The following is an 18,679-nucleotide window of genomic DNA, read 5'->3' as shown; positions in this document are numbered from 1 at the left end:
AGAAAGCTTTTTCCCAAAAATCCCCAACACTTCCTTCGATGATGCTTGTGCAAGGGGAATCTCATACACACTGTCACAAGTGGGGTGTAAGTCTTTTGCCTGCAAGCAAAAAGCAAAGTAAACTATGGATTAATATGTGTCTAAATTAAGAAAGTTGAATAAGAACTGTGGATTCGGTCACTTGAAAGATATCCTGTTTGCTTCCTCTGTGATGTTAGACCTGATGTCCTCAAAGGATAGCTTCTTCCTTAAGGAAATCTGCCTCTGGACAAAAATGTCTAAATTTCTGAGCCTTTAAATCTGAAAATGCTGTCAAAGAAGGTGAATTACATGCTTTTCATATGAAGGTATAGAATATTAACAAGCCGGGCTCAAAAGAGGAGCCATTTCCCTCACAAATGATTGGGGGGGGGAGGGATACAAAAGAGCTCCGTGTGAAAACTGCAATGGAGCCTGGGTCTGATAAGTCAGGTTGGCCAAACAGGGCATTTGTTCTAGAGTTGGTTTCACCTCAGGCATGTACAGACTGGACCTTTTGGTGTGAGCTGATGCAGTCTAAATAAGGTCAGTTGAGTTTGTGGGGATGAGCGATATGCTATATGGAATGATCCTCGCATCCAAATAGTGTATTGACCTCAAGTGAACCTATTTCTGGTATCCTGAAGTGGCATGTTTGTGCAAAGCTGGAGTTTAGGAGAAAGGAAAGGGGGTAGGTTCATGTATAGCTGGGAATGACAGGCAGCACAGACAGCGAAAGGGATGGAGGCAAGCTACACATGGGGATATAAAGGGAGGGGAAAGGAGCCAATTACAATCCAAAAGTAGACAGGCACCCATCTATCCTTTGCTTCCCCTTTGGTTACCAGAGTTTGGAGATGGGGAGGAGGGGAAGAGAGAAAGGAATATGACATGAGAGAAGGGGATGCATCATCTCCCAGTGATCTCACTATTGGAGACAAAAGAAAGGGTTCCCCTCATTTTGTGTCTTGTATTGCAGAGAGAGAGGGAGGGAAGGGGGGGGGAGGAGGAGGACAGGGATTGCTTTGAAGGCACAAAAGAGATTTGAAAAGGATAGGGAGACCTCTCTAAAAGCATCTCTGTGTTGGCGTAAAATAAAATAAAAACCCTTAACCCTCTGCTGTAGATCCATGCACACCTTCTCATTCACACTTTGTCTTCCAGCTGCACTCACCTTTTCCACCTCTTTTTTGCAGGCGACAGACAAGACTTCAAAAAAAGAAAGAAAGAGAGAGAGAGAGAGAGAGAGAGAGAGAGAGAGAGAGAGAGAAAGAAAGAAAGAAAGAAAGAAAGAAAGAAAGAAAGAAAGAAAGAAAGAAAGAAAAACTAGATGATTGTAGCCATTCAGTTGTGGGATTTGCAATGCTGGAGGAGCTTAAAAAGTCTGAAGTAAAGACTAAAATTAATGGTTCTTACTATCCCACTCAAAGCAAGCATTTGAACCAAATCTTGAGACTTCCTGCTCTTCAAATATCTGTTTACTCCTAAGACACCTCTAACCGCTAAGGGTCCTCATATCTGCTTCCTACTAGCTGAAGTAAAACAATTGAAATTAATTTCAAAATCATTTTTTAAAAAGGCGCACACTTTCAGGGTCCTTAGTATGTACTTTAGAGTATCTGAAGTATTGGTATCTGATCCACAACAACTCATTCTGAAAGAGATCTGTTAGTTTTTAAGTTGTTATAATAGTTTTTCACCAGTTCCATTAAAAAAAAAAACAACTTCTGCTTCATTGACTACGTAAAAACCTTTGACTGTGTGGACCACAGCAAACTATGGAAAGTCCTTAAAGAAATGGGAGTGCCTGACCACCTTATCCATCTCCTGAGAAATCTATATGTGGGACAGGAAGCAACAGTCAGAACTGGATACGGAACAACTGATTGGTTCAAAATTGGGAAAGGAGTATGATGAGGCTGTATATTGTCTCCCTGCTTATTCAGCTTATATGCAGAATACATCATGCAAAAGGCCAGACTGGATGAATCCCAAGCCAGAATTAAGACTGCTGGAAGAAATATCAACAACCTCCGATATGCAGATGATACCACTCTGATGGCAGAAAGTAAGGAGGAATTAAAGAACCTCTTAATGAGGGTGAAAGAGGAGAGTGCAAAAAACGGTCTGAAGCTCAACTTTAAAAAACAACAACTAAGATCATGGCTACTGGTATAATCACGTCCTGGGAAATAAAAGGGGAAGATATGGAGGCAGTGACAGATTTTACTTTCTTGGGCTCTATGATCACTGCAGATGGTGACAGCAGCCATGAAATTAAAAGACGCTTGCTTCTTGGGAGGAAAGCGATGACAAACCTAGACAGTGTCTTAAAAAGCAGAGACATCACCTTGCTGACAAAGGTCTGCATAGTTAAAGCTATAGTTTTTTCCAGTAGCAATGTATGGAAGTGAGAGTTGGACCATAAAGAAGGCTGACCACCAAAGAATTGATGCTTTTGAACTGTGGTGCTGGAGGAGACTCTTGAGAATCCCCTGGACTGATAAAGAGAACAAACCTATCCATTTTGAAAGAAATCAACCCTAAGTGCTCCCTGGAAGGACAGATCCTGAAGCTGAGGCTCCAATACTTTGGCCATCTCATGAGAAGAGAAGACTCCCTGGAAAATACCCTGATGTTGGGAAAGTGTGACGGCAAGAGGAGAAGGGGACGACAGAGGATGAGATGGTTGGACAGTGTCACCGGAGCTACCAACATGAATTTTACCCAACTCTGGGTGGCAGTGGAAGACAGGAGGGCCTGGCGTGCTCTGTTCCATGGGGTCAGCAAGAGTAACGACTGAACAATAGCAAAATATTAGTAGCACAATGGTATGTCCTGGAGAAACTAAAGTAGCTTTGGATACTTGGGAAGCATTAATAGTTGATTTGTTGCTTTACAATAAACAGGGGGCTTAGAGGCTTACATTTAGAAAAAGAAAATTGACAATGGTATAGACAGTCTCCCTTAATCTTAGAAGCTCCAGATGTGGTTTGGGAATTCCTGTCATAATGCATTGTTCCAAGGACACTCCCATAAACACTGGCATTCTAGGTTATGATGGCTCCTTAGATAAATAAGGAAGAAAACATTTGCTTACCATATAGTATATTTCCTATTTTAATCACACAACGTGCAAGAAAATGTCTTAGTTTGTGCCATGAATTGCTCAGCGTGTCTTCTGGTACATTATTCATTTTCTTGTATATGTAGGCAATAAAGGCAATAGAATAACTTAGAAATGCCAGAAAAAATGCAACTGAATAGGACAAGAGGAAAAGCAGAAGGAAAAATTGCAAAATGAGAGTCATATAACTCAGGTATTCATCCAGGTTTGTAAAACCAATCCAGTTTATTGGCACATAAGCAAACCATGTCATGGTTTCCTGTTTTATTTCCATCCACCTTTCATCTGGAAAAATAAAATACACAATTTATTGACATTTTATTTCATTGACTTTTACATTGTTGCTGCATGGTAGAGCAATAGACATTGTGAAACAGAGCAAATCAGCACTCCATAAGATAATTCTAAAAATGAGGAAACCCCAATCCAAAACCTATACTATTGAAACTTCAGATCTCCACTATATTTGTCACAGATGTAGCGGACTATCTTCCCTTCCTCTGTGCCAAATTTAGTAAAGTTTGGGCAAATGGTTTCCACATTATCATTTTTTAAAATTCCAATACAGAAACCAACTACCTCTATTTTCCTGCAGATTTAAAACATATCGAATACATTGAAAAGACTAAATTTGCTTATCTTGACAGAGAATGGTTAGTCCCAGCTGCTTTTTTCTTAATTTGGAAAGAATCCAGGCTTAATACTGACCCTGAGAAAAACACCTTCAAAGGGTAAAATGTCTGATTATCTTACAATTTGGTAATTTAAATATACAAACCGTGTTTTATCTTGAGAAGCAGAAAGGAAGGTTTGAATTTCTAAACCTGCTGGTCAGGAACAAATTAAATGAGTCTCAGGAAGAACCATTTTAAACTTTTTCTTAGCTGAACTGACATTAAAAGAGATCCTCTTTCTGGCGTAAAAATACTTTGAAAGATAATAAAATAGAGAATACATATTGAGAGCTCATTTTTAAAGCTCTGGAATTACTATGAAATGTTATATAGCAGCAATTATGATACTGGTGTTAGCTTTCTTTCATTTTGAATCCTTTCTTCTTTTTTGAAAGAAAGAACAGAAGAAAGATTCAAAATTCAAATCTGCATTTCATTCAGGTATAGAAAAAAGGAGAATTAAAAACAGGCGTTTTACATCTCAAGGAAGGAAGCTGGACGATTGGTTCCCTCTATGTAAGCTCTATCTTTCATCGATATTTTCCTCAATTTATTTCTTTAGGCATTATTTGAAAGTATAGTTATTGATTTCCTATAAATTAAGCTATCTGTGCAGCTGGCTGGGTAGCTCACTAAGTTATGTATTTGGCTGTGGAGTTCAATTCCCCACTGAGCATCCCAGGAGAGCCAGCCGGTCTGGCCTTGGGCAAGGTGCACAGTCCCAGGATGCCCTCAGAAGAAGGGAATTGATGGTAAACCATTTCTGAGTGCTCTCCCCTTAGAAAACCCTGAAAAGTCAGAACTGACTTGATGGAACACAATTATTGTTAAGCTATCTACATAGCACCTCCAAGAATTCACAGTGGTCGTTTAGAAAGCTGGTATGTGTTAAAGGTGGCACAATTTAGAATGTGGCATTTGCAAGTGGAGAAGAGTCAGACCTACCTCTCCTGCCCCATTTCTAACCAAAATGCGCTGATCAAAATGATATGAAACCATTGAAGAAAATATTAGAAACATGGAGAATTATTCTATGATTCATCTCAAACGAAAGAAAAACAAAATGAGGAAAAGATTCAACCCCAGTTCCCACAAAACACTGGCATTGCCCTGGCCATCTCCTTTGCTTCCATCCGCCCCGTGCCATTCTTCATGCCTTACCTTTCTTTTTCTACAGAAGCTCTTCTGAAGGCTTCAGCCAGGAACTCTGTTTACTGGAGTCTCACCAAGAGTCCTTTAAATTGGTCATCACCCACACACAGGAGAGAGTGATCACTGGGTAATCAGATGCAATACATTTTTATCATGTTAAGTAAGGCATGTGGATTGCCTTTGGGACAGATCTCAATTTTTCATAAACAAGAAGCTATTTGATGGTATCAGATAGGGTTGGTCCTCTAACAGAACCAGTTGCATCAGTTAAACCAGGAGGGCAGTGCGATGCACCCAGGGAGATGTCCCTTCTCACTACTGCCCCAGTGGTGAGTTACACACTCCCCAGGTGTTTGCAGGCCCTCCTCTGGCACTTTGAACCTAAATTTAACAACCTCCTTCTAAATGCTACTAGATTTGCTGTTAAACCTAAGATCTTTTTGAAGTACTGTACTTGGGGTTGCCCTTTTAACCATGCCATCCAGCCGCCTTGCCTTAGCTGGTATGTATATCATATTTGGTGGCTGAATGAAAAAGTCTCTTTGATGTAAAGGCTGTCTTCTGGTACTGCGTAGCCTGCATGGTGAGGATATAACAGTCTCTGTTTCTAGGATGATTGCGTACTGGCAGCTGGGACAACTAGAAGAAAAAGAAAGAGGCTTTCTTCCTACCTGACCTCTACTCCAGTTTGCTTCCTTACTGAGTTGGGATCTGTCTGGCTGCTGTGAAACATCACAGCCTGATTTTGCTGATAAGGACCAGCTGTTTCTCCCATTGCATGATCTTTACTTCTTTCAATAGTTGAGGATAAAGGCCACAGCATCCTTCTGGCACCACCAAAGTGGGTCACCACCTTTGGGAACCACAGAGGCAGGGGCTCCACCTAGAACAACTGGAGAAATAGATCTTGCATAAGAGACATATTCCTCACAATCGGCGTGTGGGTTGAGTTTATTGAAAGATGCTTCAGAGTCCCTGTGTGGGAAGCAGGGTTCAGAGGGATAAATAGTGTGAGGTGTCCAAGTGAGAGCTGAGCACTTTGATTGAAAGATAGAAGGTGAGATTGGTTGAATAACCTGCAAAATAACATCACTAAATGCTGGTTACATAGTGCAGTCAAACTCTTCTTGTTATAGCACATAGAGTTTCAAAGATTTCAATGATTTAATATTATCTCTTTGAGGAAGTTTTTATTTTGTTCTGCTGTACTTTACAGCTTGCCATTGATTATAAGCTGATTTCTGCTGTCCAGCAGATGAATGGTGATCAGTTTCTGGGGGGGATTTTCAATAACTCCTTTGTCACAGCCGGTCCATTTCCTTGTGAGGTTTGAAGGCAGCAGAATTGCCTTATGGGGTTGGGAACCCATTAAAATGGTCTCCCCTCAGAGCCCATAATTCCCATTGGTCTACAGAAGAGCTACAGGTGCTGAAAAGAGCCAGATAAAGGCTAGAATGAGGCCTCTTTGTTGTGCCTACTATGCTCCAGTCAAGAAAGCAAAGGTCTCATTTTGCCTATACTTTTTCTTCTTCAACTTGCCACTTAGTAAAGTTGTTTCAAGTGATGAAGAACTGGGACCAAAGAGGCCAGGAGTGGAACCCTCAGTTACTCATTGCAATAAACTTGCTAGGCACTCCAAAAAGAAAAATCCTTGTATTCACTTATAACATGACTCCACAGTTACCACAGTATCTGGAGATGGTGGGATTCCCATGTTTCGTCTAGTGGGACTTCTTAGGAACAATAAGTTCAGTAAAGTTGAAGATCAAGTGGAGATGGATGGATTAGGTGTTGGTATATGCCTCATTATCTCAAGTAGTGCCCAGTTCCCTGAAAGAGACTGTAGTGCATTGTATGCTAAAGAAGACTTCTCTGGAACCAAAGGTTGGTGAGAACTACCACACTATCACAATTATCCCCTTCCTGGGCAAGATGCTGGAGGACATGGTGGCTGAGCACCTTCAGATCTTCTTGAAGGAAACAGATCATATGGATTCATTTTTGCCTCATTTCAATTTGGGATTTACCCTGAAGTGGATACCTTCCTGTGCTCACTGACATTCTCACTTGTTTAAAAAGTGTCCTGACAATTAATTTGTGTTTGTTTGAGAAGTGGTCAGTGATGAAAAAAGGAGTCAGTTTCTGGGATTTTCCCTTCCTTAGTGTCAGTTTGTGAATGGATGTGAGTACAAGAGGAATCCTGGCAACCATATTGACTGCTGCTGTTAGTACTATCAACAGTCAGGCTGCTGTTTGCTATGTGAAGCTTGGCATCATTTTTCCTGCTAGCAATGAAGGAATATTGGGCCATTTCCTGGTGTTTTGTATAATGGATACAGAAGCACAGTATCCCACATTTATAAGCAGAAAGTTTTTTGAAAGTTTTTCTTAAAATGGAAGTTTTAAGGATACATATACTACACACAAGTTCCAACAAAAACTTCCCTCATGTAGAATTACCCAATGCTAGACTATCCCAGATGTTGAGTAGATTATTTCTACTATAGCTACTGAGAGATGATAGAAGCAGGAACAGCTGGAGTGTGACTGTAGCCCCTCTGTGGCAAAATATTTTGAAGGACTGTTTTTGGATTTAATGAAATGGTGAAGCAGGGTGTCAAATGCAACACGTTCAATGGAGAAACATGCATACCCTTTAACCTCTTAGTTAAACTAATATTGACTCCTGCTGAACTTTCATTTCCATGAAAACCATATGATGAGACACATTTCCATGAAAACTATACGATGAGACACGCCAAAATGAAACAAGCAATAGGACTCTTGGAAAGAACTACTAGGGAAGTTTGAAGCTGTGAAACATATACAGTTTGAACATGGAATGGGGGAAGTATGAATCAAGGTAAACTGGAAACATAAAGCAAGAAATGGAACATATAAACACTGCAGTGCCTGGTGTCAAAGAACTAAAGTGGGCTGGAATGGGATACTTTCAGTCAGACAACTACAAAGTGTTCTACTCTGAAAATGAAAAACTCAGGAGAAATTGAGTTGTTTTAATACCGAGACAAGATATAACACAGACTTTAATGCAAGGTCTGACTGAGTAATGTCAATTAGACTCTGTGGAAAACCTATCAACGTAACCATCATTCAAGTCTATGCTCTAACTACTAATGCTGAAGAAGATGAAATCAAAAGCTTTTACACAAGTGTCTAAGAGGAAACTCATCACACATTGAAATAAAGACATGCTTATAATCATGGGTGAATGGAATGCAAAAGTAGGGAACAAGACAGAACCAAATGTTGGAAAACTTGGCCTAGGGGACAGAAAAGAAGTGGGAGAATGATTCAGAGAATTCTGTGAAGCCAACAGTCTTTTATTGCAAATATATGCAACCAAATAGATGACTGGATATGTGGACATTGTCAGTTAGTGTCATTTCATTGGCAGCAGGAGATGGCAAAACTGTATTCTCTCTTCCAAAACAAGATCAGGAACAGACTGTGGTACTGATCATGAAGTGTTAATATCCAACATTAGAGCTAAGCTGAAAATAAACCAAAAAGAATAATAGCAGCAAAATATAATCTAAACAACATTTCTGATGAATCTAAAGTGCACACAAAAATCTAGATGGATGATGGAACAGATACTTATAATTGCAAAGGACAGACAAGAAGCAAAAGTAAAAGGTGACAGAAGTAGGATCAGAGCCCTGAATGCAGTTTCTCAGCGACTGTCACACAGAAACAAAGAGAACTACTGCAATGAGCATTTTGAAATGAGTTGCTGGAGCAGAGCCTTGTAGATACCCTGAATGGCCAGAAAGACAAACAATTGGGTCCTAGATCAAATCAAGTCTGAACTATCTCTGGAGGGGAAAATGTTGAAACTAAAGAAGTCCTGCTTCGATCACATCATAGGGGAAGATTCTCTGGAAAAGACAATAATGTGGGAAAGGTGGAAGGCAGCAGGAAAAGAGGAAGATCATATACAAAATGCACTGACTTCCTAAAGGAGACCACAGGCTTCAGTCTGCAAGATCAGAACCAGGTAGTTGAGGACATTTGGGGATTGCTCATTCATAGGGTTGCCATAATTTGGATGTGACTCACAGCACGTAACAACAAACTAATGTTGATATATTTACGCCTCAGAATGCAGACTAGAAAGCTCTGTTCCAATTTAGAAACACTTTCCTTGGGCTAATGAAGAAAACCTATATCGGAACAAAGGTCTGTGAATTTGATGTTGGAACACAGCCTTATAGAAACTACAGACCACCAAAAAAGGAAAAAGGGAAGTGATCAATCAAGTTAAGCCTGAACTCTCACTAGAGCAAAAATGAGTAAACAGAGGTTATTGTACCATACATAGAAATTACAGAACTGGCCAGAAAAGACAATATTGCAAGGGAAAGGGGGCAGTTGGGCTATTGGAAGAACGAACATGAGACAGATTATCTCAATAAAGGAAGCCACAGATGTTAGTTTGCAAGACTTGAGCAGAACTTACTAGAAGGGATCATATTGCTAATATGAGATGCTGTTGGTTTCCAGGAGCAGAGCTGTTAATAATATGACATGTTGGAGGTTATTAACTCATATAGTTAACAGACATCAGAAACTACTTGATGGTACATAATATCTTTGGAGTTTTTTCCTTAATTACCAGACAATTGTATGGTGATATAATGGCTAGAATGGTTGAAACTATGACAGAACATAGGCATTCAATTCTGCTAACATTGAGTAATACCATCCCCAGCCACAAAGCAAAAAAATAGTAGTATTTTCACATCTGAAATGTATGAGTTTCTGAATATTTGTTATCTACTCTTTTTGAAATAACTTTTAAAATATTTTTACAACCAGATAGAAAGTCCTTTCTGCAGCACCAATATCTGTTTGATCAGGAAGGAATTAAAAATTTCTCCAACCAAGAGCCAGCTAATTTGGTCCTGACTAACAGGGTCAAAAGTTCAGGTTGTCTAAAGCTAGAGTTGATTTCCCCTTTGAAGGAGGCTGGTCTCAAAAATCTTGAGAGAATGTTTACTGAAAGCACTCAGGGCTGGGACAGACACCACCGCTGTGTGCTTTTTGTAAGGCAGAAATACTTTGAATATGCCTTACAAAATTGTATGGTAATTCCCTGGAGATAGATGGCAAAATGTCCCTTTCTAGAGGGATGTCACTCCATTGCTTTCTTTAAAGCATGCCTTTTTTTGTCTTGAAAGAAAAGCTGTCTTTTGACTATTTCTGTGATCTAACATTGCCCTTCAAACAATTCCCTTCCTGGCCCATGAAGCTGCAACAATGTATTTATTTAGCAATGCTCTTTCTGGTAAGCCTGGTCCACACATGCTCAGTTTATAACAGAGTGGTTATTTTTCCTTTTTTGAAAGACCTTTTTTGACTATCAATATTTCAGTCCCGGCAGTCTAGATTCTTTCTAAATAAAAAAAGTGGGCCAAATAAACCATTCTCGTTCAAGATAGGCAAGACTAGTCTTTTAAATTTGTATAACTATTTTAAATCTGGGGATGTTTAGGGTCCCCTTGTTTCTGCACAGGGGGAAAATATTTTTAATTTTCAAACTCAAAACCCTGTTGCTCAAACCTCCTCAAATTTGGCACAGATCAAAAGCCGACTGTCTGTTATGTGGTTGCCAAATTTGGTGCTGATTTGAAGTCCAGTTTCAAGATTATAATTTTTTATATGGACTAATTCCATTTCAAGAATTGCCTTGTCAAATACTGATCTGCTCTTCTGCAACAAGGAACATGTTTGAGGAAGAAGAGAAAGAGGGATGCAGGCATGCATACTCATGAATCCACACAATTTTAACATGGGATCTGCCCCAGCCACTGACCAAACTGTGAGCAGAGATGGTGCCTATGATTAAGAGTGGTTTGGTGATGATCCTACATAAAAGTCATGTGGATCCATGAGGACCTGTGGCTCAGATCCATTTTTTTTTTGTTCAAAAACAACTCTTTGCTCTGCCAACCCTGCACCTAAGGCTTTCCCCTTTTTCTCCATCAAGATAGAACAAGCTCTCTCTCCCCTCACACGGAAGGACATGACATTTAAGGGTTGCTGTCAGCTGCCCAGTTTTCCAAGCAGCCCCACTGGTTTTTCCTGCATTCTCTCTGCCTGTTTTAAACTTTGTTCCAAAAAAAGGAGACTATATGGGAAAGAAAAGCGGGGCTGAATAAGGCAGGGAAAAGGAAGAAAGGAGAGGCAGAGGAAGATGAGAAATAAAGACATAAAATGCCTCTCCTTTGCTCCTGGGTTGTTACCAGGATTGGAAGGTCTCGCTTGCAGTGGGAAACACATGTCGAGGGGCGAAAATGAGTTTTCTTATAGGTCATGGAGACACATTTTTAAAAAAAGATTTAAAATTTGCTGGACCTGGTTCAAATCCCATTTCTAATGTGAATGTAGATAAGCCCTCAGTTGAGTGATGCGTAACAGCAAAACTGTAGGACAAAGAGGAAATGTATGTTAATGGTTAGATAGTCTTTCTATTCTGGAACACTCTTCTTTTCTTTGTTCTCTGACATAGCGTAATAAACTTTGTTGAAATGTGATTACATTATTGTGACTGATTGTATGTGATTTACAGAGCAATGATAGTTCTATCAGCTTTGAGTGAATATGTGACAATTACAGGGATCTTCAACTCTGTTTATGCAGTCGTTATATGGCCAGTGAACTAGCAATTAGTGTCTCTGATTATCTTTCATGAGCATAAAGATAATTAAATAATTCCGAACACCATTACCTTCATTGCAGAGAAGCGAAACAGTACAACTAGTGCACAAGGCTTGTCTAGTGGGGTATGTTAATAATTCTGGGAAATTTTAATCCAAACCTAGTAATCTTTATATGAATATACATATTTTACAGGAAGTGAAGAGATTTCAACATTTTTAGTTCTATACATGAAATACCTAGATCACTGGTTCTTAACCTTGGGTTACTCAGGAGTTTTGGACTGCAACTCCCAGAAGCCTTCACCACCAACTGTGCTGGCTGGGGTTTCTGGGAGTTGCAGTTCCAAAACATCCGAGTAACAAAGGTTAAGAACCACTGACCTAGATGACTATTTTATTCCTGTTGTACTTTGGACAGGTCTCCAGCTTGCTCTTTTGTACTTTTTTCCAGATAGTAGTAGTTTGCATTGTTCAATGAAATTTGAACTGTATTATAATATATTCAAGATTAACTTTTTGGACCTAGAGCTCTCATTGTGGAATGGACTTCTTTTTAAAAGAAGTATTTTCAAAAGAGTACTCTACTGCCACATCATGAGACTTTGAAGGAATTGCAATGATATCCAAGAATTTATTAATAGTAATCACCTGAAAACTCATGGGTATCCCGTGAAGGTATTAAGGGCAGCCACATTTAAGGTGCATGGAAGAAGTAAGAGGATAAAATAAAATAAAAAGAAGCAAAATACTCCACACTATTGGTATGGTGTAGTAGACAGGGATAAATCAGGGCAGTTCTACAGCAGGTATTGTGGCACTTGCCCTCTATGCATAATGGAGAAGCATTTTGTAAATACTGTTGGTGATTTTAAAAAGTAAAAATCACTTTTATACCAAAAATACTAAAATTGTGTGATACATGATTATTTGTACATCACAGCCATCAGCTTCCAAGTTCCAAGAACTTGGAAGCATAAGTGCTGTCTGAGGAAATGCAGACCACAGCCCTAGTAGTTCAGCATTTGTTAAAAGAAAGGCATGGCAAAAATGATTTGAAAATTTGCTGCATGGAGTAATCAAGAACATGGCCCACAGCATCCAGAGGCTGCTCCAAAAAAGAAGTCAAGTAGCACTCTACTCTTGGTAATAAGATTCTGCAGGAGCTTAGAAGGCTGGTCCAATCTGTTTGATTATGTGCTGGCAAAGACGAGAGCTTAAACTATCTTAACCATTTTTAAAACACCACCAGTGCACAGTAGCATTTTTAAATAATCTTAAGCAGTGCTGTGGAAAACTTCAAAATGTCTCTTGCTGGCTTCTGATCTTATGGTCTGAGGGGAATGAGAACCTGCAACGAACTCTTCCACACACCACCACCATCATCATCATCATCATCGAGTGCTCTTAAACATAGCTCCTGCTTGCCAGCCACATCCTTCTCTTGGAAAGCAGCTCAAACAGATCATACATGATTCCTTTTCCTATTCTTCACTTTTCCTTTGCAAATGACACCAAATCTTCCCTGGCTCCTGGAAACCACTAAGCCACCTCAGTGCTCACTGGGGAGTTGTTTCTTTACCTCTTGACAGGATGTAATTTTTGTTTCAAAATTACCATTTCACATACCTCGCCTTTGACACCAGATGCCAGTGGCGAGCATGTCCTGTCTCTCTCCCTTGCACCCCTACTTGGCTTCTGAGTTTATGGCTCTGAGAACTAGAACCTGCAGCAGAATATTTCACAGTATTTTGATATCATCATAGAGAAAAAAAGTTGAGGGTAGAAATGCTTAATATATAGGAAGATTAAACTTAAATTGCAGGCAAATATTTTACTCAGAAAAACCAATCCAGTTTTATGATTCTTGGTATAAAAGTTACAAACTAGAACATAAATCATATTACAGTCGAAAAATACAGGGGCATATAGCCTTAAAGGTATAATTATAAAATAACAAAAAGCAGAGATTAAAATTATATTTAATAAAGTTGCCACTTTAAGCACTATAACTTTGAACAATTGATTATTGCCTTTGGCATATCCAGACACATGAGAAATTTATTAGGTTTATTACCATTTGCCTGTTTAAATCTATGAAGAGTCTATGATCTACTGGTCTGTGTTTTGCCCCTGTGCTGCTCTGTGTTCTGCCTGCTTGTTTTCAATAGCAGAACTGGTGAAGTGGTTAACATTAAAAAAGACTCAATTCCTGGGATCCCCCCCCCCAACTTGGAATCACTTTGTGAATGGTAGTGAGTAGCAGAGGGTATCTTTTGACCATCTTGAATCCTGACTTGACTTGGCCGCTTTGTATTTGTACCCCTGGGGATACAAATACAAGGTGCAGCACCAGAGGTGCCACGGAGATCTGTTCCCTCCCCTCGGAACCAGCTGGTCACTGTGTGGTGCATGTGTCCATCATCATTGATAGACATACCACTGGCAACATACCAATCATGGAAGTAGCCCAGTTGGTGCTTCTTTTCCCCACACAGCCAACCACTCCAGCAAGGAGGTGGGGTGAGGAGTCTTCCTGCTGAGCTATTGAGTGGTCAGCTCAATTGGTGCAATGTCAATGATGATGGACACACTTGTCTCACAGTGACCGTTGAGTGGACTGGCTGGTTTGGGGTGGGGTGGGAACAGACTTCTGTGGCTCCTGTGCTGCTGTGCTACATATTCATGTCCCCAGGGATATGAATATGAAGTGCTTATATCTATTGCTGGCATTGGTGTCATCAACATTCAAGCTGCCCTTTGCTATGTAAAGTTTGGTATCCTTTTTCCTGCAGCAGAATCTGGTCATTTCTTGGTGTTTTCAATTGTTGATAGAGAAGCACAATATCGCATATTCATAAATTGAATTTCCAGCATTTTAGAAATGGAGGTTTCAGTATACAAACTCCATCAACAATTTCTGACAGCCATCATGTATAATTACATGCTACATGCCATAGGATCCCAGAAAGAGAAACCAACCAGATATGAGATACTTTTAATTTGTTAGATTTGACCAAAGCTGTTAATGATATAACATTCTGGAGGTCAATAATTCATGTAGCCAACACATAACGTCTTTGGAGTTTTTCTTTTCTAAGTACCACACAATTGTATAGTGACAAGATGGGTGGAATGGAGACTACTGTACCAGGATATGGGCACTAGAGCTCTACTAACATCAAGTAAGAATATGCCCAGCCACAAAGAAAAATATAGTAGTTTCACAGCTCAAACAGGTACACTTCTGAATATTTGCTCTATATTCTTTTAAAATATATTTTATAAATATTTTTAATTTGTGCCATGTTTTAAAATTTTAATACTCTTTTTGTATCTGCATTTTTACAACCAGATAGAAAAACAAACAAACAAACAAACAAACAAAAAACAGCCAAGCATGAATCCCTTAATCCAGTTTGGCCAGGAAGGAGTTAAAAAGTTAGCTAAGAATCCAATCAGCTAATTGGATCATGATTGACAAAATGCTAATTTTCTACAGATACTTATCAAAATCTTCCCCTTTCTAGAGGACTATCACTCCATTATTTTCTTTAAAGGAAATCTTTTTTTCCTCCTTTCATAACAGATGTGATCTTTTGTTGTCCTATAGTTCTTTGCAACAATACATTGTGTGTTTTGTGAACCTCTTCCTAGCAAGCTTATTCCATGCTTGCCCAGTATCAGAACAAGAACATTGTTTATCCAATTTGAAATATCTTTTCTAAGGAACTATATTTAGCCCCTACAGATTGGATTCCTTCCAAATAATAAAAAACTGGCTGGAGCCAGCAATTCTCTTACGAAGTAAGCAATTTTGTTCTTTTATATGAGCTATTTTTAATTGGGTTCATTGTCTAAAATTGTCTAAACATCAAACAGAAGTTGTTGCAAGAAATAAGTTACTTTGGAAACTGGGTCAGACCGGGGTGAATACCCACCAACAAAATGTGTATAAAAGCAAGAACTTGGAAGCATAAGTGCTGTCTGAGAAAATGCTAGTGCCATGTGATGTAAATCAGCACATGGCAAACATGTAGATCTTAATGAATCATTCAGGGGTATTATTGGCTTTATGAGATCTACTATCTACTCAAAATGGCTAATATTTGGTTGTCATTGCCTCTCTAGGAGTCTGATGAAAAGTTGCAAGTAAAGAGTGAAATAAGGTAACACAGCAACAAATCCATCCAGTTTGTGGGCAGAAATCCCTTAGATGACAGCTACAGTTGAGGGAATGTTCTCTGCACACTCTTAAGCTCTAAATATTAAACCTGAAAGGGATAGGCTAAATCTAGGCAGAGCAAAAACAACACACCTTGCTGAATGGATGAATGCTGAAGAATATCTCCAACCAGGCCGGGATTCTGGCTGGAGCATCTGGAAATAATTTAATAGATGTCAAATCAAATCAAATGGGGCTACTTGAATACAGGATAAATTTTCTTCTACTGTGGACAAATTCAATTAATGCAGCATTTATGTGCATGCAATTTCAGCACCACCAAAATTCTAGTAAATGGCTGAGATTATGTTATTGAAGTAGGCCACATCAGCTCAAAAATAACTTGATCATTTTAACATTTTGAATTTGTTTGAACATTATCTATATTTGATATACGTCCATAATTTAAATTGTGAAATATTACGATATGCAGAAAGCAAGCAAGCATTCTAAATGAGGGAAGCAGATAAAAAATTCAGCATTTAAAAAAATCACGACTTGAAAACTCTTTGTCAAAAAAAACAAACAAACCCAAAACCTGGTACAGAACAAGAGCAGTATCCCATTTAAAGTGGTTAACTCAAACGAAAGATATCAACACTAGGTTAACTCAATGGTACCTCTGCAAACCTGTACACTCCAGATATATTTGTGTCATGTTAATGTTGATTTTTTTTTCATCAGAGATCCTGGTCCATGGAATATGATGATGAGGAGATCCTTTCTGCAGAGGAGCCCTGTGTATGCATATATACTAGCCTACGGCAGGAATCAACCTCACCATCTTCCCTGCCACTTGAGGGTCCCAGCTGAAGGCAAATGGAAGGCTATGAATGGTTTCCTTCCTCAGGAGTGACATTTCACCCAGCTGTTCAAACAAAGAGCACAGGAAGGCAGAAGAATGGAAAGGGTAGAAAAATTCCCACAGAAGAAGCTCCCCACCCAGCGAGATTATGAACAAGGAATTTACTGTACAGCAGGGGAACACTGTGAGGAACATGGAGACATAACCTGGCAAAGAGAGAGAGGCGAGGAAAGAAGTAGAGAAAGAGTATTCAATGGAGGCTTAAGAAGGGGAGAGTGGAACTGCGGAATGGACTGGCAACTATGAATGAGCAAGTAGGGGCCAACAGTTCTATGGTCTACACCTACTTTACCAGACTCTTCCTAGCTGATGAGTCTTCCCCAGTGCTCTCCAGGGCAGTAAGGACTGCTTGTATGTCCAGTGCATATGGACCTGCTGTGGATTACGGGAGGTCCTGCCAGCAGTAATTAGCAACATTCCACCTGCAATTATCACACCAACCCTAAAGCAATGGAGAACATGGAGATGTCACAGACAGTTCAAAAAACTGCCAGGTGGCCAAGATTTTAAAGTAGGAAAGATCATACTGCAAGCTATTTCCCTTTCAACAGCAGCAACAACAAAAACAAAAACAAAAATAACAATACTTTGCTTCATTTACAGCATCACATCAATTAAAGAGGGTCATCACAATGACAAAGAAAATGAGTCATAATTTTATTATTAGAGTTTTCAATTTTGAACAGACAACAAATTAAAGAAAATAATGTGTCATTATTTGGTGTAAATTTTTGTTAAACTCCAAATATAAGATAAGGGTACATTAGTCAATGTTTTAAGCCTGTATTAATTATAAAGTTATGAACATTTTAACTAGACCTATCAATAGGATGGAAGATTAATAGTATGATAGAAAAAGACTAGTCATCCTTATGATGTTTATTAAATCGTTCTGATAAAGCTCTTAATACATTTCCTGGTATTTTTTGGTATTGATCACGAAGATTTTCAATTGCAACCTTCGTCTGTCAAAACAAAAAAGTGGGGGAAAGCACATCTTAGAGTTATTTATTTAAAAGCAAAACCAAAACAAAAATAAAGAATAAAAACAAATCAAAAGTGGAGAGCAGTCTTACACAAAGTCATGAGGCCATTAATCCTTATGTAGAAGGAGTGATTACAGTTGATTTCTCAGTTCACCCCCAAATGTCTTATGTGTGTAGAACAGCTTCCAAATGTTGATTGTGGAGTTTCCCCACTACTGGGTTACAATTGTATTACCCCATCCCTGCCTTTTAATAAGTTCAAATGTACAACAGGAACAGCAAGGCTTGTTCTTCTATGTGTTTTAAGATTTTATTTTGGATGAGGTTTTCCACCATCTTCCCTTGAACAGACGTTAAGCTAACTAGCCTGTAGTTTCCTGGGTCCCCCCTCCTTCCCTTTTTTAGACATCGGTGTGGCATGTGCTATCCTCCGATCCTCTGGCACTTTGGCCATTTTAAGGGACAAGTTGTATATTTTTTCCCACCAACCTAGCGGTTCGAAAGCATGCAAATGCAAGTAGATAAATAGGGACCACCTCGGTGGGAAGGTAACAGCGTTCCGTGTCTAAGTCGCACTGGCTATGTGACCACGAAAGATTGTTTTCGGACAAAACACTGGCTCTATGGCTTGGAAACGGGGATGAGCACTGCCCCCTAAAGTCGAACATGACTGGACAAAAATTGTCAAGGGGAACCTTTACCTTTACCTGTATATTTTAGTTTTAGTATATTTTAGGAAGGAAGGAAGGACAAATGTATGGATTTTCTCTCCTGTTATAAGTACTTATATGAATTTCTACAAAATGACTGTTTTATCTTCAGGAAACCAAATGAAAAGAACAGCAGGTTCCTGCACTTTTAATAGTTACTTAAAAGAAGATATTTTGGCAGGGGCTGGTTTTAATAGAACCTGTACCTGTTTCAATTTCCACCTCCACAGATCTTTGAA

General features: G+C 39.2%; 1 protein-coding gene across 1 annotated transcript in view; it reads right to left on the bottom strand.

The window, feature by feature from the left end:
- Nucleotides 1-774: 774 nt before the first annotated feature.
- LOC110089699 (DGAT1/2-independent enzyme synthesizing storage lipids-like) overlaps nucleotides 775-18,679 on the bottom strand; it is a 30,186-nt gene continuing 12,281 nt past the window's right edge. The window contains exon 4 of the mRNA XM_020812960.3: nucleotides 775-17,709. Within this exon, the coding sequence (XP_020668619.3) occupies nucleotides 17,605-17,709 (105 nt within the window). The 3' untranslated portion in view covers nucleotides 775-17,604. The remainder of the gene's footprint in view (nucleotides 17,710-18,679) is intronic.

Source organism: Pogona vitticeps, chromosome 4 (genome assembly GCF_051106095.1).
Source record: "Pogona vitticeps strain Pit_001003342236 chromosome 4, PviZW2.1, whole genome shotgun sequence".
Taxonomy (NCBI): Eukaryota; Metazoa; Chordata; class Lepidosauria; order Squamata; family Agamidae; genus Pogona; species Pogona vitticeps.
This window is presented reverse-complemented; position numbering and strand designations above follow the sequence as displayed.